The sequence below is a fragment of the Hyperoodon ampullatus genome (assembly GCF_949752795.1).
Source record: "Hyperoodon ampullatus genome assembly, chromosome: 12".
Lineage (NCBI taxonomy): Eukaryota > Metazoa > Chordata > Mammalia > Artiodactyla > Ziphiidae > Hyperoodon > Hyperoodon ampullatus.
Window position 1 is genome coordinate 64,143,889 of NC_136925.1, and position 24,583 is coordinate 64,168,471.

The 24,583-nt window shown below is 41.4% G+C and overlaps 1 protein-coding gene across 1 annotated transcript in view; it reads left to right on the forward strand.

Moving 5' to 3' along the window:
• ARFGEF3 (ARFGEF family member 3) overlaps window positions 1-24,583 on the forward strand; it is a gene marked incomplete at its 3' end in the record, with an annotated part of 182,707 nt that overhangs the window by 88,104 nt on the left and 70,020 nt on the right. The window contains exons 7-12 of the mRNA XM_079716480.1: window positions 847-889; window positions 3,010-3,088; window positions 9,460-9,564; window positions 10,460-10,793; window positions 22,325-22,437; window positions 23,191-24,101. Of these exons, the coding sequence (XP_079572606.1) occupies window positions 847-889; window positions 3,010-3,088; window positions 9,460-9,564; window positions 10,460-10,793; window positions 22,325-22,437; window positions 23,191-24,101 (1,585 nt within the window). The remainder of the gene's footprint in view (window positions 1-846; window positions 890-3,009; window positions 3,089-9,459; window positions 9,565-10,459; window positions 10,794-22,324; window positions 22,438-23,190; window positions 24,102-24,583) is intronic.

Below are 24,583 nucleotides of genomic sequence, written 5' to 3' on the forward strand. Positions count from 1 at the left end.
AAGTTGCTGAGCTTGCAAATTTATGAACAGAGAAGAGTAGAAATACGTGCCTGTAACAAGTTTAAAAATGATCAGTGCTATGGTATGATTTATATCTGGTAGTTAATTGGCATGGAAATGCCTTCTGTTTATCTCCCAGTGCTAAGAGGTGGGGAGACTGAAGGGTTGCCTTCCTGCTCTCAGCTCAGTAGTCACTGAATTCTTCCTACCACGGGAAGTAATCTTACTACCAGTAAATGTCTTTTCCCTCCTATTCTCCCTTCCCTCCAGGCTCTGTCTCTACCCCGATAGTTCTAGATCTACCTAGAGATGGCCTAGAGGGTCGGTCTGGTCAGACAGAGTTAATACACTCCCCCATCAATTAGGAATCTGGTGCTTCTGACCCGCAGTCATCTTGGACCTGTATGTTGAAGTCCAGGAACCTGATTCTTCTTACGATTAAGAATCTGTATTCATTAGGTGCCAGTCAGAGTGCAGTCTGTGACCTTGGGACAAATTGTTTTTTGTGCAAAGAGAACGCACCTGTTTAGGTAGATATTGCCTCAGGTCATAGCCCTGCAGCATCCTGGAATGATCAAGTGCACTGTGGGCCTTAAACTTCCAGGGGGTTGTGGACTCTTGAATGAATTATTTTTGGAACTGACAACTCAGTTCAGACATCATAGCCTTTTCATAAGTACCCTGAGTAATGAAACGCTATCAAGACCCGGAGGGTGTGCCTAGGTAAGTTAGCAGAGCCCAGAGCACTCAGATGACACTTTGTTTTCTAGAACTTTCCGTTGTTGAACAGTCGGGATTTTTCTTGCCTGAATCTCCTAATTGTCCTGTGTGTGTCTCCCTTACTAGATAATTGAAAACCCGGATGTACCGCAGGAATTCAGGAGTCAAGGTACTGGATTTGATTTCTGTGCGTTCAGTTTAAAAAGCCGGTGTAAGAACCACCTACGATGTGCTTGGGGTGGGGATGTAACGCTGAGTAAAAGCTCTCGGGTTGGTTCCCCATTCTCCTTGGAGGCTCTGCTTAGCTTTAGTCAGCCGCTGTTTCCTTCTGTTCCTACATCCTCTGCCAACCATACTTGTCCCTGCTCCAGCTGTGTCAAGGAAATTAACTCTTCACACACCTTCCTGCTGGAAGCTAGTTTTTGTAGTTACGTCACTCTTCATTATTTCACCTGAAGGGTATTTGTGAAGCACCGAGTTTTTGATATGAAAAATGAGTCACCTCACAGGGAAGGACAGACAGCCCAGTTTCAGTAGCAGATGAAATCAAGGTAAGGAACTTCCCTTCTGACCCACAGGACAGGAAGAAATAAAGGTCCACGTACAACAGACAAGCACTTTGACTTCTTAAAAATGTTTGATGGTATTGTTTTCTGAAAGAGATATGAAAAATTCAAATTATCTGATGAAATACTGAAATATAGTTTTTATTTTGAATTTTATTCAGTAATTTTTAAAATGTTGAAAAAAATCTGCTTTTCTTTGATATTTTTGCCAGTTAATAATGGGGAAAGTGGGGGGCGGGGTAAAGAGAAGATGAAAAAGACAGGGAATGAAACAGAGAGAAAGAAGTAGCTAAACAGTCACAGTTAGGAGAAAAAGAATAAATGAAAGAAAAATGACTGCTTTAAGTCATTTTCTGAAGCATCACATGAGCATGTTGTTTTAGTCACATCTTCCTGCATTCTTGGGCTGCAGCATCGTTTTACCTTTTGAAGCTCTCAGTGGTATGCTACAAGATTCTCCACCAGTCTCTTCCTCTTTGGGCTATTGCAGTTCCCATAATGTCTTCCTTTAATGTAGGATGATTTTATAAACTAAAAAAAGAGGTCAAAGTCCTCTTGGTTAAGGATGCATGTTTAAAATCAGTAAAAAAATTGATGGACTCATTTGAAATTTACCTAAAATTGAGTTTCAAGACTACTTATGGGTTTTGTTTATTTTAAACTATCTTTTATCATTGTACTTTATCATTTCTCAATTTGTTCCTGCATTTAAAATATTAAATTCTGAGGATCAGCCATTTATCATTCCCTTGCCCTCCTCCAATTTTATTTTTATTTTCCTTCTTACACTCTTGCCATTTTTTCTCTGTCTTCTCTGACCTCATGGTCATTCATTCATTCATTCATTCATTATATACATCCATCAAACACTTGGGCACATTTGTATAGCTCTCCACAGGTTTTTATTTAAAAAAAAAAAAAAGCAAATGCTTCCACTTGTTACTTCACTTGGCCCAACAGAGCTGGGACTTCATAATTATTTATCGCATCTTGCCGAAGGCCAAACTGAAGCTTACCCAGGCTCACACAGTCATCAAACTGTGGACCAGTACTTGAACAGATTCCAAATTTCAGCCTTTTTCCAATACACTTCAGTGCTTCTGTGGGAGTTTTGTTGCTAGATTCTGGACACAAACATGTTTGAAAGGAAAATTTTTTCTGACCTTGGCTGTTGCTCCTTTAACAGTGAAGACCATGTACCCTGAGGATGCTGCTAAAATAGGTGAAGATGGTGACTAACTTATTTTGCCTCCTTTCCCTAGTTTCCTAGTTTGAAAAGCCCATCTTTCTTCCATGCCACCATACTTTATCTCTCTGGGATACAGCTCAAGTCTGCTCAGGAGACCCAGAAATTCAAGAGGTCAAAATAAGGGATACATGTATAGTCTGCTGGCCTAAATATTGATAAAATTGTTATCAATTGTGTTGTTCCTTAAATTAACCAAATCTTTTTTTTTAAGTGTGAATGAATTTTACTTATAATAAATAGTCTATTATTTCCTTCCTGGACTATCTTGAGTGTTTTACTTTGGAAAGGACTGATGGGATAATCAGTCCTTTAATTCTTTTCTGTGACCCTTCTGGTGACCTGAGGAAGGCTCAGCATCTGAAAATCATCTTTCCAGTCCTGAAAGTATCAAAAACAGAAGATAGGAAGGACTGTTGAGGAAGCCTGTAGTGCCCCCTGCCGATGTCTAATGCCTGTCACCTCCTCTGTTTGAAGGGTCAACAGTAGAGTCCCTCTGTGATGACCTTGTCTCTGTGCTCACTGTTCTGTGTGAGAAGCTCCAAGCTGCCATCAAGTAAGTGCCTTCAACACTGGTGCTCTGATTCGTTAACGGACTATTTCTGAAGTAACTTTTGCCTGCAGCATCACTTAAAGTTGCAGAGCATAGGGACAGTGGTTCCCACCACCCCGTTGGTATTCACTGAGCAGTTCACTGTCTTTCCTGAGACATGTGTTCAGTGATCTTGGGCAAGCCCACATGACCAAATACGATTACTGAAGGATGTAATTTTCTGATAAGAAAAAGGGAAAACAGTACCTTGCAGAAGAGTTAATCCCTTGAGCATGGAGGTGAGTGGAAAAAATGTTGGCTAAGAGCTAGTTGATATGAGGGCTAGTCCTAACCTGGCATGTCCCAGGTCTGTGGCTCCAAATGAGCCCTCTCATCCAGCTATTGCACCTTCCTCCTCTGCTAAATGGCCAGGTTGGGCTGTGTGATCTTTTCTGTTTCTTCTAACATCTCCTGAGCCGGTGAGCTCACACACCTATCTTTAAAAAGAATGTGTTATTCTGATTTTTATATACTTTTCATTTATTTGCATGACAGTTTAATCAGTGATATTAGTTCATTTGTGACGTCCACTGCTCCAGCTCTCCATGCAGTAAGTTGATAACTTCTGCATCTGTAGAAAAGCCAAATCATAAAAAGGCCAGACTTGCCAAGGTGAGATGAACGTCTCTACCAGCTACATAGTATAATTAACTGCAACATTCTACAACATGGTAGGATTCTGAAGTGCCCTTTGAGTTGGGAAAGACACATTAAACTATTGTTTAGTGGTAACTAGAGTAATTGATAATTCAGAAAACTTCTGCTTGTAGAATTTTACATATGGTAATGAGCTGCGAGAAACAGTCCAGTTGCAGACATGAATGAGCTCTCTCACTTGGCTGGAAACATTGCAGAAACTTGTTGTTGTTTTTGTTTCTTCATAAACTCGGGATTATTTTTAAACTAGGCTTAAAACTACTCTTAAAAGTTGTTGCCGAATAGTCTCTACTTCAATTTATCTATCATTCCTCCAGGTCACCTGCATATTTTGACCAAATTAAGCTCGATTTATATCAGGCACTTAAAAAATGAAGAGACTTATTTAATACATAGGTAGTACAAACCAAAACGAAATAGCGCTTAACTTCTTCCACACCCCACCCTCAAGTTTCTCCCACCCCAGGACCCTAGGCAGGCTGCAGGTATGGGCATTATTTTTCCCTCGGGGAGAATGTACATGGAATGTACCTGGCTGCTCCCGTGCCCCACTCAGGTCCCGTTGTCCTGACCATGGAGAGCTGGAGCAGTAGGACTGGGATTCAGATGATCGTCCTAACCTGCAGCCTCTAGCACCAGCCACAGTGACCCCATCTATAGGGACCCCATGCTACCTGCTTTCCTTGGGACAGTCCCAGGCTATGCCTGTTGTGTATGACTACAATCACCCTCCTTTACTCTCAACAGTGTCCAGGCTGGGATAGGTTATATATTCACTCTACCCATCCATGCCTGGGGTTTAGATCTCTTCCAGTGCTAACTTCTCACCACCCCTGCCCAGTTCCTGTCCATCTTGGCAGAGCCAGCTGTTAGATCAGAGCTGGAATATGCTTCTCATTGGCTTGTTTTCTCCTGAGAGACAATCACAGTTTAATTACTATTGGCTCAACTGCATTATCTTTGTTGGATTACCTGGGATAAAACTCCTGTTAGGCCCCTTACTAGCTCTTGACTTTGGGCAAAGAGCTCAACCACCCTAAGCTTATTGATCCTATAATTAATTATTATTAGCATGTTATATTATTTTATTATGTTATAATAATATTTATAATAAAATAACAATGTTAATTATATTTGTAATATAATTTTAATATTGATATGCTTAATGATTATTCAAAATATTTTTAATTTGCATTATAATCATTATAATATATTAATATATATAATATTAGTAATATAAAATATGTTAGGGTTTTTGTAAGGATTGAATGAGAAAATTAACCTAAAAGACTGTCAGTGCCCACCAACCCAAGATCACCAGGAACATCTGAGGTGAACAGAATTAGGTTTATTAACTCGCTGCAGTAGGGGAACCTGTACACTATGCGAACGATAGGACACCCAGTAAAAGGGTGGGTGTTAGGAATTGTTATAGGATTTGAACCTGAGTTAGGTAATTTGGTGTGGATTAAAGGAATCGGGGGTTCTGTTCAAGGACTGGGTACTGTCAGAAACAAGGGGCAATTCTAGCGTTGAGCATCCTAGTTTTCATCTAGCTGACAAGAGGGCCAGATGGGAGCCAGAGTTGTCACTGGAGAAGCAGCAGGAGTCACTTACAGGGGAGGATAATATTTGGTCATTTTTGTAATTGTACAGATTTTTTAAAAATTCTGTTCAGATGCGATTGTCGATTGGCTTTCATCCTGTTACATCATCATTGTGGAGATTCTTCATCTGATGTTAACATTCTGTGCAGTTGTTTCTGTTCCCCAGGGGAACACACAGCTGGCTGGTAGCAACTAGCAAGCTGGCTCTTGCCAGCTGTCAAGGATCCTGCTTCTTGGCCCACCCCTTCAGGTCTTAGCCTTGTCGGGGAATAAAACAAAGACCACCGAAATTTTGAAAAACATAAAGGCTATGTTCATTAGTGTGCTGACAAGGGAAAACTAATAAACTCTTTTTTTCTGAGTAGTTTGCTAAGGGAAAAATCTAAAATTTTTAAGTGCTACAAAAGTGCTAATAATGGGCTTCCCTGGTGGCGCAGTGGTTGAGAGTCCGCCTGCCGATGCAGGGGACACGGGTTCGTGCCCCGGTCTGGGAAGATCCCACATGCCGCGGAGCGGTTGGGCCCGTGAGCCATGGCCGTTGAGCCTGCGCGTCCGGAGCCTGTGCTCCGCAATGGGAGAGGCCACAACAGTGAGAGGCCCACGTACAGCAAAAAAAAAAAAAAAAAAAAAAAAAAGTGCTAATAATAGTTCATGGTAATTATGCCATTAATAATTTAAAAATAGCCATCAGGAGAAGTTAGAACAAGTCTGTAGGTCTGTAAATGATACCATTGTTCACTGGTCCAGAAAGAGCCTTTAACAAAGTCTAGTAAGGACCTGCCTGGCATCTGGGGTTCATTCAGTTCATGGTTCTTTAAAACCTGGATGGCTCTAATGTCACCTACAGGGACCCCTACCTGTAGAGCAACCATATAACTTGGCTTACCTTAAACAGTCCAAAGTTACGCTTATTGTATAATTATTATTAAAGACACTCATATCGATATCTTCTAGGAAGTACCGGTATAAGTGGAATTTTTTTTTTTACTGCACAGCACATAATAAATATTTGATAAATATTAGCTCTAAAATAGCTTGTTTGCTTTCAGAATTATCAGTGCTAATTCTAGTTGGTGATGCATTTAGGAACACTGAGTTTCTTACATTAGAAATTTGAAGGTTGTTGGGAAAATACAATGCACAAACGTACATTACAAATGCTCACATATGTGTATTAGAAACTAAAGGTCATACATTTCTATCAGTCACTGAAAAAATGAAAACATTTCTAAACCATATGATTCAGGGATAGGCTTTAAATGGAGAAAAAATAACTCATGTGACGTGCATATGGTTTTCTAGGATTTCTCATTGGACATGGGATCAAAGATGGCTTTAGGCATATTGTTATAGAGCTTAATGATTTTTATAGGATTCTCATAGTCTTGCTTGTTTTTTCAAAGCAATTTCCTTATCATAATTCTGCCTCTGGAGACTCTTCTCCTTGTTAGGTTATGGCCTTTCCCATCATGGTTCCATTGCCCTAAGATGGGGGTTCTATTACTGCAGAAGCTGGGGTGCCGCAGGCTTAGTGCAGCTTCACTGGGAGACGTTTAACACCCCCTGGTCAGGTAATACCATGCCCTTGGCTGCTCTCGCTCTGGTGGTTCTGTTAATTCTCCTTAAGTTTTCACATCTATATAGTTTCTTCTGATTTTACTACTTTAACTCCTTTTATTTCCATTGGCTAAACTTGACACCTGTCCTACCTTCTAAGTAGGTTCTTCCTCTGAAATCACACCACGGTCATTACTTCCCACCCAATATCCATTCCCCAAATCAGTGCCAATATACCTCACAGGTCTTTAGCTCTGTAGGGGTATGTACTCATGATATGTTCAGTCTCAGGAGAAATCAGAAAATGCATTCAGGCACACAGGTTAACTCACATGCCTCGGAGATGCGGTATTAATAGAGCTCTATATTAGGCAAGTTGAGTTACATGATACTGTTTAAATCCAAGAATTTTTGGAAGGATAATTGGGATTAAAAAGATATTTTTTCATTCTCTGCCCGTTGGTTTCCCACCACCCTCTCCCCACTTCCCTCTCTTCTCAGTACAGGATGTCGGAGAGGAATCTATACTGACGCATCTTGGAATCAATGAGGCGAGGCTGAGCCTTCATATTGTGTATTCTAATTCCATTCCACTCCTTAAGCAATTAACTCCCTCTCTCCTTTCTCTAACTAAATTTGAATCTGTTTCTAAGGGAGGCAAAATCAAAATAGTTCAAAGCGAAACAAAATTTTAAGAACGCCAAAAATCGAGGATGTGCTGCCAGGTTGCTGTCACGGTAACTCTGCCAGGGCTGCACTGCTGCTTCTTCATGGACCACTGGTCTACCCACGAGAGTTGTTCTCTGTGGATCATGGGCCTGGGAGGAAATCCAGAGACGAGCAGAGAGAGAGACCAGTAGATGCTCAACCTGTTCAAACAAAAGGCCAGACAAAGTGACTCACAGCCCTCCTAAGTAGGCAGATGTTCCCTAGTGTGTGTTGAAAGAGTTGGCTAGTTTCTAGGCTCCTTTCTGCCCTGTGCATCTCACAGATTCATCTGTCTATAGTCAGACAAATATGAAATGTACACACCGTGCACACACACATGTGTATATCGTGAGGGGCATGCATGGAAGGTGCTCCTCTAATGACACGACGCGTGCCAGGTCACGAGTACTCATTTTTCCAGACCGCAGCAGCCCACAGAAAAGCTGCCGCATTCAGTCTCCAAGGAGACTCCCAGGCCAGTTTCCTTGGCAATGAGCTCTCTCTGTCACCAAGTCTGTTGCCTTGGGGTTGCCATATTGCTGCAGCACGCTTTGCTGATATGTACTCATAGGGAACTTGACTGCTTGTAGCTTTTCTCTGGGTTTATTTCCAGTGATTTCAGAAACTGAGACTCTCTACTGTTTATAGTTATTTTAGTTTTGTGATGTTCGACTGACAATTTGAAAGATAGACATTTTTCAGTAAGGGCATTTAATAATTATTTTTCTTAATTATGAGTCAAGTGATTGGTCAGAAAGACCACCCACCTGGATTTTAATACTTTCTGGTGGATTAGGCAGAAAACTTAATCCAGGTATAAACATGTGCATCCCATAAACTTATCTGTTTTTTTTTTAATCTGGTTCTATTGAGGAACCCCATAGTAATAATTATGAGAAAAATAATTCGTCTGTTGAAAAACCATGCTGCTTTCAAAAAAATAAAGAAGAAAAGCCAAATGCAAGTTAGTAAAGCATTAATCATCTAAAAGATATCATGGTACAATAAAACATCTGAAACATATTTAGACAATTAAACATTAAAAATTAATATTTCTGGAATAAACTGTGGACTTTAGTCAATATATCAATATTTGTTCAGTAATGGTAGCTGTTAATTTGTTCATTAATGGTAAGATGTTAATAACATCTTTACCAGGATAAACCACGTGCAGGGGTGGGTAAAATATGGTCACTTTCCATACCATATTCAGTTTTTCTGTAAATCTAAAACTGTTCTAAAAAGTAAAGTTTATTACAGAAAAATCATCCTAACTGTATTAGTTTGTTGGGGCCTCCATAACAAAGTACCACAAACCAATCGGCTTTAACAACAGAAATGTATTGTCTCGCGCTTCTGGAGGCTGGAGATTGGAGATCATGATGTCAGCAGAGTTGGTTCATTCTCAGGGCTGGGAGGCCTCGCTCTTTGGCTTGTAGACGACCGTCTTCTCTGCATATCTCTTCACACTGTCTTCCTTCCATATGTATCTCTGTGCCCTAATTTCCCTATTTTATAAGGACACCAGTCGTATTGGATTAGGATCTACCCTAATAACTTCACTTTAATTTGGTTACCTGTGTAAGGTCCCAACTCCAAATAAGACCATTTCTGAGGTGCCAGGGGTTAGGACCTCAGCATATGAAAGGGGGGGACACAAGTCAACCCATAACACTACCAATGCCCCCTACCCCAACATTAACACCCTGTGATACCTAACATTTTCCCAAGTGTTTTCCACACGTCAGCTCTTTAGTTTCGCCTTTACCTTGTGTGCATTTGTATGCTGGTTCTGCTCCTCTGCAGTGACGGTCAGCAGCTGCAGCTTCTGTACCTGGAGTGCGTTTTGTCCGTGCTCAGCAGTTCCTCCTCCTCCATGCGGCTGCACAGAGGCTTCACGGACCTCATCTGGTGAGTGCTCATCCTGACGCCGACCCCTGCTCCACCCCAACCTGGGGGGCTCGCTCCCTCTAGCTGGGTCTGCGGGTCCCTTCCCAGGGCATCCATGCCTCACCGACCATTTCATCTATGTGTAAATGTATTAGAGGGAAAGTAAGGAGATGGCTTTGCTTATATGCACCAGACGAAGCTACAGAGAGAAAGGGGAGAGAAAGCGATAATTATTGTAACAAACTATGCCTCCCAAGGCCCTCTTGCATTTTGTTTCCATCATAGGATCGTGAGAGCCTACATTCTAAATCATATAAAGGCACCACAGAGTTGCACAGGTGAGGCGATTCACCTTTGCCAAAATTGGACCTTTTTCTCAGCCTCACCCTGGTACTTTCTCCATCTCAACCTGAATACTAGTCTCTTAATCATAGTTAGAGATTCACGCAAGTTGACAGGACCCTCAGGCAGCCAGCTAGCTGCTCTGGGTTCCTGCGCTTATTGACAGGGAAAAAGTCAAATGCTATGTATATGATATGTGTCAGAATTTTAAGTTAACTTCTCAAATGAGGAGTATAAATAACTTTGTTATTTATAGTACAATGAAACTTCATAACTAAGTCAATTAGCATTTTGAGTCCATTTTCCTCACATATGATGATTTCTAATGCTTCTCTTGGTATTTTACGTAGTTAACCCCAGCTTGAATTATGAGGCAAAGTATTCTGTTGATATCCCCAGGAGTGACGGAGAGTCAGGGAACGCCGGGGCAGAAGGTAGCCAGAAGAAGGAGCAGTGGAGAGCCCGACTCTTATTTGTCATTGTTAAGGCCCCTGGTATTTACCCTCAGGATAGTATTCGTATTTTATCATTCGGCTCGCAGGGAAACTTTTCTTTCTTCTCATTCTCTTCTCAGGAAGAATCTTTGCCCTGCTCTCATCGTGATCCTGGGGAATCCAATTCATGACAAAACCATCACCTCTGCTCATAGCAGCAACACGAGTACCAGCATCGAATCGGACTCTGCGTCTCCAGGGGTTTCTGACCACGGCCGGGGGTCAGGCTGCTCCTCCACCGCACCAGCCCTCAGTGGGCCTGTGGCTCGGACCATCTATTACATCGCAGCTGAGCTGGTCCGGCTGGTGGGGTCAGTGGACTCCATGAAGCCCGTGCTGCAGTCGCTCTATCACCGCGTGCTGCTTTATCCCCCGCCCCAGCACAGGGTGGAAGCCATCAAAATAATGAAAGAGGTAAGGAGGCAGTGAAGCATGCCACCAGGTCTGCCAAGAGGGGCTGAGCACCATGTCTTGCACAAAGGAAGTACTTAGAAAATGTTTGTCAATCGCCTGCTGGAACTTAATTGCTTCTGTACAGTATCCAGTAACAAATAGTATCTTCACTGGGGCTGTGTGTGCATGTGTTAGGAGTTGGGCTAAGGGGGTGTTGATAAGTTCTCACTGAAGCAAAGCCATTGATAATTTTAACTACATGTACCTGACTGGACCCAGGCTGAGCTTTCATTTTGCTCCCTCAGGTACTGTCTGTGCACATGTACATATTTTGTGTTTTTTGGGTTTTTTTGAATTTTATTTATTTTTTATGCAGCAGGTACTTATTAGTTAGCCATTTTGTACACATCAGTGTATACATGTCAATCCCAATCGCCCAGTTCATCACACCACCACCCACACCCCCCGCCGCTTTCCCCCCTTGGTGTCCATACGTTTGTTCTCTACATCTGTGTCTCAGTCTCTGCCCTGCAAACGGGTTCATCTGTACCATTTTTCTAGGTTCCACATATATGCGTTAATGTACAATATTTGTTTTTCTCTTTCTGACTTACTTCACTCTGTATGACAGTCTCTGGCTCCATCCACGTCTCTACAACTGACCCAATTTCATTCCTTTTTATGGCTGAGTAATATTCCATTGTATCTGTGTACCACATCTTCTTTATCCATTCATCTGTTGGTGGGCATTGAGGTTGCTTCCATGACCTGGCTATTGTAAATAGTGCTTCAGTGAACACTGGGCTGCATGTGTTTTTTTGAATTACAGTTTGCTCTGGGTATATGCCCAGTAATGGGATTGCTGGGACATACGGTAACTCTATTTCTAGTTTTTTAAGGAACATCCATACTGTTCTCCATAGTGGCTGTATCACTTTACACTCCCACCAACAGTGCAAGAGGACTCCCTTTTCTCCACACCCTCTCCAGCATTTGTTGTTTGTAGATTTTCTGATGATGCCCATTCTGACTGGTGTGAGGTAATACCTCATTGTAGTTTTGATGTGCATTTTTCTAATAATTAGTGATGTTGAGCAGTTTTTCATGTACTCCTTGGCCATCTGTATATATTCTTTGGAGAAATGTCTATTTAGATCATGTGCCCATTTTTGGATTGGATTGTATGTTTTTTTAATATTGAGCTGCATGAGCTATTTATATATTTTGGAGATTAATCTTTTTTCCGTTGATTCGTTTGCAAATATTTTCTCCCATTCTGAGGGTTGTCTTTTCGTCTTGTTTATGGTTTCCTTTGCTGGGCAAAAGCTTTTAAGTTTCATTAGGTCCCATTTGTTTATTTTTCTTTTATTTCCATTACTCTAGGCAGTGGATCAAAAAAGATCTTGCTGTGATTTATGTGAAAGAGTGTTCTTCCTATGTTTTCCTCTAAGAGTTTTATAGTGTCCGCTCTTCCATTTAGGTCTGTAATCCATTTTGAGTTTATTTTTGTGTATGGTGTTAGGGAGTGTTCTAATTTCAATCTTTTACATGTAGCTGTCCAGTTTTCCCAGCACCACTTATGGAAGAGACTGTCTTTTCTCCATTGTATATCCTTGCCTGCTTTGTCATAGATTAGTTGACCATAGGTGTGTGGGTTTACCTCTGGACTTTCTATCCTGTTGCATTCATCTATATTTCTGTTGTTGTGCCAGTACCATATTGCCTTGATTACTGTAGCTTTGTAGTATAGTCTGAAGTCAGGGAGTCTGATTCCTCCAGCTCCGCTTTTTTCCCGCAAGACTGCTTTGGCTATTTAGGGTCTTTTGTGTCTCCATACAAATTTTAAGATTTTTTTGTTCTGGTTCTGTAAAAAAATGCCATTGGTAATTTGATAGGGATTACATTGAATCTGTAGATTGCTTTGGGTAGTATAGTCATTTTCAGAATATTCATTCTTCCAATCCAAGAACATGGTGTATCTCTCCATCCGTTTGTATCATCTTTCATTTCTTTCATTAGTGTCTTATAGTTTTCTGCATATAGGTCTTTTGTCTCCCTAGGTAGGTTTATTCCTAGGTATTTTATTCTTTTTGTTGCAGTGATAAAGGGGAGTGTTTCTTTAATTTCTCTTTCAGATTTTTCAGCATTAGTGTATAGGAATGCAAGAGATTTCTGTGCATTAATTTTGTATCCTACAACTTTACCAAATTCATTGATTAGCTCTAGTAGTTTTCTACTGGCATCTTTAGGATTCTCTATGTATAGTATCATGTCATCTGCAAACAGTGACAGTTTTACTTCTGCTTTTCCAATTTGTGTTCCTTTTATTTCTTTTTCTTCTCTGATTGCTGTGGCTAGGACTTCCAAAAGTATGTTGAATAGTAGTGGTGAGAGTGGATATCCTTGTCTTTTTCCTGATCTTAGAGGAAATGCTTTCAGTTTTTCACCATTGAGAATGATGTTTGCTGTGGGTTTGTCATATATGGCCTTTATTATGTTGAGGTAGGTTCCCTCTATGCCCACTTTCTGGAGAGTTTTTATCAGAAATGGGTGTTGAATTTTGTCAAAAGCTGTTTCTGCATCTATTGAGATTATCATATGCTTTTTTTTCTTCAGTTTGTTAATATGGTGTATCACATTGATTGATTTGCATTTATTGAAGAATCCTTGTATCCCTGGGATAAATCCCACTTGATCATGGTGTATGATCCTTTTAATGTGTTGTTGGATTCTGTTTGCTAGTATTATGTTGAGGATTTTTGCCTCTATATTCATCAGTGATACTGGTCTGTAATTTTCTTTTTTTGTAGTATCTTTGTCTGGTTTTAGGATCAGGATGATGGTGGCCTCATAGAATGAGTTTGGGGGTGTTCCTTCCTCTGCAATTTTTTGGAAGAGTTTGAGAAGGATGGGTGTTAGCTGTTCTCTAAATGTTTGATAGAATTCACCTGTGAAGCCATCTGGTCCTGGACTTTTGTTTGTTGGAAGATTTTTAATCACAATTTCAATTTCATACTTGTTATTGGTCTGTTCATATTTTCTATTTCTTCCTGGTTCAGTCTTGGAAGGTTATACCGTTCTAAGAATTTGTCCATTTCTTCTAGGTTTTCCGTTTTATTGGCATAGAGTTGCTTGTAGTAGTCTCTTAGGATGCTTTGTATTTCTGCGGTGTGTGTTGTAATTTCTCCATTTTCATTTCTCATTTTATTGAGTCCCTTCCCTCTTTTTCTTGATGAGACTGGCTAATGGTTTATCAATTTTGTTTATCTTCTCAAAGAACCAGCTTTTAGTTTTATTGATCTTTGCTATTGTTTTCTTCGTTTGTATTTCATTTATTTCTGCTCTGATCTTTATGATTTCTTTCCTTCTCCTAACTTTGGGTTTGTTCTTTCTCTAGTCCTTTAGGTGTACGTTAGATTGTTTATTTGAGATTTTTCTTTTTTCTTGAGGTAGGCTTATATAGCTATAAACTTCCCTCTTAGAACTGCTTTATGCTGCATCCCATAGGTTTTGGATCATCGTGTTTTCATTGTCATTTGTCTCTAGGTATTTTTTGATTTCCTCTTTGATTTCTTCAGTGATCTCTTGGTTATTTAGTAATGTATTGTTTAGCCTCCGTGTGTTTGTGTTTTTTACATTTTTTTCCTTGTGGAAAAAAGCATAGTGTTGTGGTCAGAAAAGAGGCCTGATATGATTTTAATTTTCTTAAATTTACTGAGGCTTGATTGTGACCCAAGATGTGATCCATCCAGGAGAATGTTCCGTGCGCACTTGAGAAGAAACTTTAATCTGCTGTTTTTGGATGGAATGTCCTATAAATATCAATTAAATCTACCTGGTCTATTGTGTCATTTAAAGCTTGTGTTACCTTATTAATTTTCTGTCTGGAAGATCTGTTCATTAGTGTAAGCGAGGTGTCAAAGTCCCCTACTACTATTGTGTTACTGTCGATTTCCTCTTTTTTTTTTTTTTTTTGCGGTACGCAGGCCTCTCACTGTTGTGGCCTCTCCTGTTGCGGAGCACAGGCTCTGGATGCGCAGGCTCAGCTGCCATGGCTCACGGGCCTAGCCGCTCCGCAGCACGTGGGATCTTCCCAGACCAGGGCACGAATCCGTGTCCCCTGCATCGGCAGGCGGACTCTCAACCACTGCGCCACCAGGGAAGCCCTCGATTTCCTCTTTTATAGCTGTTAGCAGTTGCCTGATGTATTGAGGTGCTCCTATGTTGGGTGCATATATATTTATAATTGTTATATCTTCTTCATGGATTGATCCCTTGATCATTACGTAGTGTCTTGCCTTGTCTCTTGTAACATTCTTTATTTTAAAGTCTATTTTATCTGATATGAGTATTGCTATTCCAGCTTTCTGTTGATTTCCATTTTCATGGAATCTCTTTTTCCATCCCCTCACTTTCACTCTGTATGTGTCCCTAGGTCTGAAGTGGGTCTCTTGTAGACAGCATATATATGGGTCTTGTTTTTGTATCCATTCAACAAGCCTGAGTCTTTTGGTTGGAGCATTTAATCCATTCACGTTTACAGTAATTATCCATATGTATGTTCCTATTACCATTTTCTTAATTGTTTTGGGTTTGTTTTTGTAGATCCGTTTCTTCTCTTGTGTTTCCCACTTAGAGAAGTTCCTTTAGCATTTGTTGTAGAGTTGGTTTGGTGGGGCTGAATTCTCTTAGCTTTTGCTTGTCTGTAAAGCTTTGGATTTCTCCATTGAATCTGAATGAGATCCTTCCCAGGTAGAGTAATCTTGGTTGTAGGATCTTCCTTTTCATCACTTTAAGTATATCATGCCACTCCCTCCTGGCTTGCAGAGTTTCTGCTGAGAAATCAGCTGTTACCCTTATGGGAGTTCCCTTGTATGTTATTTGTCGTTTTTCCCTTGCTGCTTTGAATAATTTTTCTTTGTCTTTAATTTTTGCCAATTTGATTACTATGTGTCTCAGCGTGTTTTTCCTTGGGTTTATCCTGTATGGGATTCTCTGCACTTCCTGGACTTGAGTAGCTGTTTCCTTTCCCATATTAGGGAAGTTTTCAACTATAATCTCTTCAAATATTTTCTCTGGTCCTTTCTCTCTCTCTTCTCCTTCTGGGACCCCTATAATGCGAATGTTGGTGCATTTCATGTTGTCCCAGAGGTCTCTTAGGCTGTCTTTATTTCTTTTCATTCTGTTTTCTTTAATGTGTTCCGCAGCAGTGAATTCCACCATTCTGTCTTCCAAGTCACTTATCCGTTCTTCTGCCTCAGCTATTCTGCTATTGATTCCTTCTAGTGTAGTTTTCATTTCAGTTATTGTATTGTTCATCTCTGTTTGTCCTTTAATTCTTTTAGGTCTTTGTTAAGCATGTTTGCATCTTCTCGATCTTTGCCTCCATTCTTTTTCCAAGGTCCTGGATCATCTTCACTATCATTATTCTGAATTCTTTTTCTGGAAGGTTGCCTATCTCCACTTCATTTAGCTGTTTTTCTGGGGTTTTATCTTTTTCCTTCATCTGGTACATAGCCCTCTGTCTTTTCATCTTGTCTATCTTTCTGTGAATGTGGTTTTTGTTCCACAGGCTGCAGGATTGTAGTTCTTGTTGCTTCTGCTGTCTGCCCTCTGTTGGATGAGGCTATCTAAGAGGCTTATGTAGGTTTCCTGAGGGACTGGTGGTGGGTAGAGCTGACTGTTGCTCTGGTGGGCAGAGCTCAGTAAAAGTTTAATCCCCTTGACTGCTGATGGGTGGAGCTGGGTTCCCTCCCTGTTGGTTGTTTGGCCTGAGGCAACCCAACACTGGAGCTTACCTGGGCTCTTTGGTGGGGCTAATGGTGGACTCTGGGAGGGCTCACGCCAAGGAGTACTTCCCAGAACTTCTCCTGCCAATGTCCTTGTCCCCATGGTGAGCCACAGCCACCCCCCGCCTCTGCAGGAGACCCTCCAACACTAGCAGGTAGGTCTGGTTCAGTCTCCCCTGGGGTCACTACTCCTTCCCCGGGTCCTGACGCACACACTACTTTGTGTGTGCCTTCCAAGAGTGGAGTCTCTGTTTCCCCCAGTCCTGTCAAAGTCCTGCAATCAAATCCCGCTAGCCTTCAAAGTCTGATTCTCTAGGAATTCCTCCTCCCATTGCCAGACCCCCAGGTTCGGAAGCCTTACATGGGGTTCAGAATTTTCACTCCAGTGGGTGGACTTCTGTGGTATAATTGTTCTCCAGTTTGTGAGTCACCCACCCAGCAGTTATGGCATTTGATTTTATTGTGATTGCACGCCTCCTACTGTCTCCCTGTGGCTTCTCCTTTGTTTTTGGATGTGGGGTATCATTTTTGGTGTGTTCCAGTGTCTTCCTGTCGATGATTGTTCGGGAGTTATTTGTGATTGCAGTGTTGTCGCAAGAGGGAGTGAGAGCATGTCCTTCTGCTCTGCCATCTTGAACCAATCAGTGTATAGATTCTTATAAATTTTTTAAATGCTGACAAAAATGTAGTCTTTGGGCTTCCCTGGTGGTGCAGTGGTTGAGAGTCCACCTGCCGATGCAGAGGACGCGGGTTCATGCCCCGGTCTGGGAAGATCCCACATGCCGTGGAGCGGCTGGGCCCTTGAGCCATGGCCGCTGAGCCTGTGCGTCTGGAGCCTGTGCTCTGCAACAGGAGAGGCCACAGCAGTGAGAGGCCCATGTACCGCAAAAAAAAAAAAAAAAGTAGACTTTGATTATAGGGCATCAGTATACCATTGCTGGTGTGCTTTATCTTTGTAGCTTTTTCTCCTAACTCCGGTGCCCCCCACAGATGTATATGTTTATTCACTTTTGCCAGAATTGGATTTCAAAATGATTTTATACTCAGCTTGTTCATTACCCCAAAAAGAGCTTTACCCACCTCTGATTGCTAAAAGGGATCCTGTTCCCCATTTATTCTTATGCCTCCTTTCTCCCATACATCATGAGACAAATGTCATCCAGCTTAGAATAGCTGTCCCAGTGTGCTACTTCATGGTTTTGAGGAGGAATTGGAGTTATTTTGAAGATACTTCAAACAAGGATTCTTCTGCTTTCTTCTCAACCAAAGAGGAAAGTGCTCAACATTTTTGTACCTGTGAACTTGTTCATGAAGGTCAAATCACACTGGTTTTTGGTACCTAACACCAAAAAAATCCCCAAAATTCCCCTGAGCAATATTTGCTACTCACCAGTTTCTAAAAAGCTTAATTTGAATTGCTTTCTGATGTTCTTTTCATGATATTTGACTCTAATCAATAATGGAAAGTTCTTGCCCAGTGTTTCCAGAAATGAAGGAGCAATCCAGGTTTAATTACTGATTAAGAAAATCTATGAGCCCACAGTAATAATGACCATCTTTTCTTACCTACTTTATGCCAGACATTTCACACACATTATCTTTAATATTCAGAATAATTTTGTCTGCTGGTATACCAATGACAAACATTACTTTTCCCCAACAGAGCTTCAGGCAGTGAGATCAAAGGGTCAGTTTTGATATCTGATCACTGCTAGGTTGGTGAACACAATACAGCTTTGGAGTCCAATGAGACTGGATGACTGTGGCACCACCCAGACAGCCCTCCTCCAGGGACCTGCCCCGCCCCTATGAAACTTGTAGCCTGGAGGAGCAGGGGTGGGCTTTCTTTGAATAGGCGGATCTCCAGGAAGAGAGTGGGAGGGGCCACCGCACATGTTCATCTCTTCTAAATTCACCAGTCAGATCAGCCACTCTTCCTCCACTGGGAAAAAGTGAGAGAAAGGGAGAATACCCAGAATTTTATTTCCCTGGATGTTCCAGTCCATAGAAACATGAAGCCAAGGAAAAGGAGTTTGCCCTTCCACAAAGAAACTAAGACTTCAAGGGGTCAAATGATTTGCCCAGGGTCAAAAGAAAGAGAAACAGTGCAGATCTCCATCTGACCCTAAGCCTATGGTCTTCCCTACACACACTTCTCATTGGACTTGATTTTCATGTTACAATGCAGATGATTGTAGCGACTCCTCTCCTAGCACTGGTTCAGCTACCCCTTTAATGAACCTGGGTCTGAGTCAAGGTATGAATCCTCTCTCTGCCACTTTATCAGCTAGGTTATAGTAGCTAAATCATTTAACTCTGAACTTACCATTTTATTATCTGTACATAGTGGCAGTATTCCAAAGTTTGCCAGTTCAAAATGCAGTAAAGTTTGTATAAGTACTTTGTGAGTCTTTAAAGTGATAAGCAAATATCTGGTAAACTTATTGCTACCCTGAGGAAGAGAAAAACATACAGAGGCTGAAAACAGCTGGTCCTCATCACCTCTTGCCTGAAGCAGTGCACCATTCGACCTGGTTTCCTTGATTCCTGCCTGTCTTTTTTTCTTCCTTTTATTTTCCTGGACTTATGTTTGTAAATCGCCACTGTTAATTTTCCACTCTTTAATGGTGCCTGTTGCCTCTCCCATCAAGCTTGAAATACTCTGCCCAGTTTCCAGATCCGGCATCATTCTCATGTCCTGTCATTTCCCAGGATGGACCCTCATTCCATCTAACTGACCCTGCTTTGTTCAATTTCTGCTTTCCTGCTTCTATTCTAGCTCCCCCTGTTCTGTGCCCATTGGCCACACTTCCACTTCACCCAGTTAAGTGGTTGATCACAATAAGCTAGGCAGACACTGCTGGCACTTCATATTAGCTTATTTACAAACTCCTTTAGGGATATAATATTACGCCCATTTTCCAGATGGGGAAACTGAGGCTACATGAGGAGAGGTTTACTTGCCCAGAGTCCTTGTGAGCAGTATGACTAAAACATAAACCCAGATGTTCTAATTACAGCTGCCTCTCTGTTAAAATCCTCTTTCTTTATGGCTCTGCTTCCTCAGGCCATTGATTTCGCTCTTCTGTAAATCCCATCCCACCATTTAGCAATTGATTATATGTCTCATCACACTGACTGCTTCACAGTACAATGTAGAACAAGCTTCTTGTCTCCCTAAATTTAGTTTTGTATACATTGTTTTTGTGTGTTCCCCTGGTACCTAACACTACAGTGTTTAAATGAGAATAAGTGTACATTTTAACTGAATGATGGAGAAACCCGAAGACAGAATATCTGCCAAGAGGGTGTTTTGAAGCAGCAGCATCCCTTCTTTCCCCCTCAGAGTTGACAGGCACTGGAGTGATTATTGCCTACGGTAGAGCCACTTGATAGCTGAATGCTAAGTAAATACTTTGCCTACAAGGTGTGTAGTTCTCAGTGTACTTTCAATAACAACTTCTTTAGTACTGCAGAGGAAATTAGTTGTGGTTTACCCTTTTCATAGATTTGCTAGCTTCCCAAGGTCAGTTTGCAGGGTGAGGCTGGAACTGACACCAGGGGATCACATCCAGGCCGTGCTGCCCCGTGGAGCATAGCAGACTCACGTGGGACAGGTTGTTCTCAGAAGCATTGCCTCCACTTACTGTGGCAATACCAATAGTTTGGGAAGGTTGGTAGCCTAGAAACCAAAATGTGCAGGGCTTATGCACACAGAGAAAACCACTGGGCGCCCAGGATGTTTGTTTACCCTTTTGGAGTTTGAACGCCCCGTGTGTTACTTCCGTTCTCTCTAATTTGTCACTCCACCATGTGTGTTCCGTGCCTATTAATCAAAGGCATACAGGACATTTTGCTTTTCAAAGTACATTTTCTTTTTTGCTTCTACTTTCCCCCCCAAAACATTCCATCATCAAAAAGAACACCTTGCTTCCTTTTCTCTCTCCCACGTTTCGGCTTCAGAAGGAAGCCCTAGTCTTTATCAGACCTGTGACACCCTAGCCCCTGGCACCACCTTCCTCATTTCCACCGGAAGAAGATGAGGTTAAACATGACTTGCTTTTCTTTAAGTATTTGTTGAGAGTACTCCAGAAGCCTAACCACTCAGTCTCCTTTCGCTCTAGGTTCTGAAGCACCTGAAAAATAAACACAAGATTAATGTGAGAATTAAAATATGTCATCTAATTTATTACTGGTCAAGTTGGATTAGGGAATGTAGTGGGATCCCAAGAGAAAGTGAGATTTCCCACTCCTGTGGCCCTGAAATGTACTTGTCCTTCTAACAAGAGATGGGACAGCTAGAGGCCCAGAGGTGTAGCCACTTCACTTGGCTGCAGGCCTGGCATGCAGGCAGAGGGAGAGAGGGCGAGAGAAAGAGAGAGACTGCCTTGACCTCTGGCATTATCACTCCTTTTTTGATGTCAAAGAAAAAAAGTGGAAGTTTCATCTTTGTGCCTCCAAGAGAGCAGAAGTTCCCAATTTCTGGCAGAAGAAAGAAATATGGAAAGAGAAAAACATGTAACTTTTTCTACTTGATATACATTTTCTTGCAAATATAAGTCACTTTGAAAATAATGGACATAGCAGTAGGATGTCTGCTTCAATATACTTAATCTTTCTTAGTCTCAAATTGAAATTTTCTGTACAGACGCCTACCATATGGAAATAAAGATTAGTGTGGACTGAAAAATTATGAAAATTCTATACATGAAGACTTGTGAGATACAGCCAAAACAGTGCATAGAAGGATATTTATAGTGTCAATGACTTACATCAAAAAACAGAAAGCCTAAATTTAATGTTCTAATTCTCCAACTTAGGTAGTTTGGAAAAGAAGAGCAGATTAAATTCAAAAAAGTAGAAAGGAGGAAAAATAAGCATAAAAGCAGTAAGTACTGATGTGATAAAAAGCAAATGTAATATAGTGAATTAATAAAGTGAAAAACACCAGGACTCTGAAAAGACTAAAGAAATCGAAGAGCTCCTGGCAAAAGCAATTGAAAATTCTAGAATAGGTAAAAACAAATAAATACAAATAAGAATGGGGGAAAAAAGCATATAACCATAGATGTTGCAAATATTAAAGAAATTAAGGAAGATAGTAAGGCACCTTTAGGCCAGTAAATTTGAAAACTTAGATAAAATAGATAAATCCCTAGGAAATAATACAACCTTTAAAAAAATTGGTTCAAGGAGAAATTGAGGACCTAAGTAGTCCTATCATCTTTAAAGAAATTGAATCAGTAGTTAAAATCTTTCCATTAAGAAAAAAAAATTAGTGGCCCCATACAGCTTTAGAAACAAGTTATACCAACATTCAAGGAATGGGTTAGTTCTAATAATACATGAACTTTTCCAGGGAATAGAAAGGGAACTGGGTTTCTCCACCCAGTTTTTGAAGCTAGCCAATTTGATAGCAAAATAAGACAGGAAGAGGATCAGAAAGTTAAATTACAGGCCAGTCTTACTAAAGAACATAGATGCAGGTACTTTTTGGTTCTGTGCTATAAAAAATTTTGAAACAATCCCTCAGGGGATACTCTTTGTCTAAGCCAGTCCTGAACTGGGGAGCCAGGAACCCAATGTGCATTCCAAGTCAAGAACACCTAGGTCAGATTTATTAAGATTTGAATTCCAAATAGTTGTGTTTCTCCTTAGACTGTATCATGCAATAGAGAATGTACATGTTTATTTGATCTCACGGTTCTTTTGCTTTTTTATGATATTCCCTTTTCTGTTATTCTTTTTTCCATATTCTTAAAGCTACTTGGGAGTCCACAGCGTCTCTGTGATTTGGCAGGACCCAGCTCCACTGAACCCGAATCCAAAAAAAGGTCAATTTCAAAAAGAAAGTCTCATCTGGATCTTCTCAAACTGTAAGATACATTCTCATTTTGGGTCTGTATTGATTGGTGAAGACTGCTTCTCTGAATATCCTTAATGTTGTTTCCAAATCCCTGAAATTGTTTGAATCCATATTATATGAAATGGGACTAATAATGTACCTGCAGGCCATAGGAGAAGTCTTATCTCAATTTATTATAATCATATAACTTTCCATATTTTTACTGACTTCAAGAAAAAAGTGTACCAGATGAAATGTCCAAAAATTCTTCATTGGGGTTATTTTAGGGGAAAACTTTTTGATTTACAACACTGTAGCTATATGATTCCTTTACACATAGCCCCTCTAGGAAATGGAATATTATCTGATTTGTAATAGTTGTAGTCACATGCATCTCTTCAGAAATACAGTTCTTTTATAGAGGAAGGTCCATATTATCCTATAGCCATTATAAATGTTTTCTCTTTGGAAAACTGAACATAATACCAAAGTGAGATGATTCTGTGCCTGTCCTTGTGAAGATTATAAATTCCCATCCACAATCTTTATTTGTACTCAAATAAACCAGCCAACTGAGAGAGTGTGATTCAAGGTGGGCCACTTTCCAGCCTGAGCATGTTTGTTTCACTTATTGTTCATTTTATTTTTTTGCCCAGATTTCGTGTAAATTACAGCATCTGTTTTGAATACTAGACTGTTCACCAGTCTAACAATTCTTACTCATTTTGGAGCATTTTTCTATGTTTCGTGTATTGATGCCATCTTCTCCTTTGAACGCTTTCAGCATCATGGATGGCATGACCGAGGCGTGCATCAAGGGTGGCATCGAAGCCTGCTATGCTGCCGTGTCCTGCGTCTGCACCTTGCTTGGGGCCTTAGAAGAGCTCAGCCAGGGCAAGGGCTTGAGCGAAAGTCAGGTCCAGCTGCTGCTTCTGCGCCTGGAGGAGCTGAAGGACGGGGCCGAGTCAAGCCGAGACTCCATGGAGATCAATGAGGCTGACTTCCGCTGGCAGCGGCGAGTCCTGTCCTCGGAACACACGCCCTGGGAGTCGGGGAACGAGCGGAGCCCTGACATCAGCATCAGCGTTACCACGGACACGGGTCAAACCACTTTGGAGGGAGAGTTGGGTCAGACCACACCCGAGGACCACTCCGACAACCACAAGAATGGCCTCAAGTCGCCAGCCGTCCAGGAGGGCAAGGAGACTCTGAGTAAAGCGTCAGAACCAGAAGCCGTGGACCAGCCAGATGTGGTTCAAAGGAGCCACATGGTTGCCTACCCCGATATAACTAACTTCCTGTCTGTTGACTGCAGGATGAGGTCCTACGGATCCAGATACAGTGAGAGCAATTTCAGCGTAGATGACCAAGACCTCTCTAGGACAGAATTTGATTCCTGTGACCAGTACTCGATGGCAGCAGAAAAGGACTCAGGGAGGTCTGATGTGTCGGACATTGGGTCCGACAACTGTTCTCTGGTTGACGAGGAGCAGACCCCTCGGGACTGCCTGGGCCACAGGTCCCTGCGGACTGCGGCTCTCTCTCTCAAACTACTGAAGAACCAGGAAGCCGATCAGCACAGCGCCCGGCTGTTCGTGCAGTCCCTGGAGGGCCTCCTGCCGCGCCTCCTGGCCCTGCCCGGCGTGGAAGAGGTGGACTCGGCCCTCCAGAACTTTGCCTCTACCTTCTGCTCAGGTTTGTGAATCATTTTTTGCTACATAGTCAACAAGAATATTCAGAACATTTTGCTTAAGGGGCAGTTACCGGCATGCGTGAAGTTTGAAGTGCTCAGAGCATCTTCATGAACCTTTGGGTTTCTTATATTTAAAGAGAGCAAAGGCATGTTGACTTACCGGTGGTGGTTTGTTTGAAGTGCACAGCAGTCTATGGCTGGAATGCACTGTGAGGTTGATAAATGTGTATGGTGCGGAGTAAAGGGTAAGGGGTAACTGCATTCTAGAAGGTGGCTACGGACTGAAACACAATGACAATCTGTGATTCTCCAAACACTGAATTCTTCCTATGCTTCTACGCCTTGACGTTTAAAAATCATAGAGCACTGCACTTCTGGTTTATTGTAAATTATTTCAATTATTACATGTAAATTATTTCAAATGAGGTCTTGGAGCAGATGCAGGCTGTCCTCCCAATATATTCTGAATTCCCCTGAACTTCAA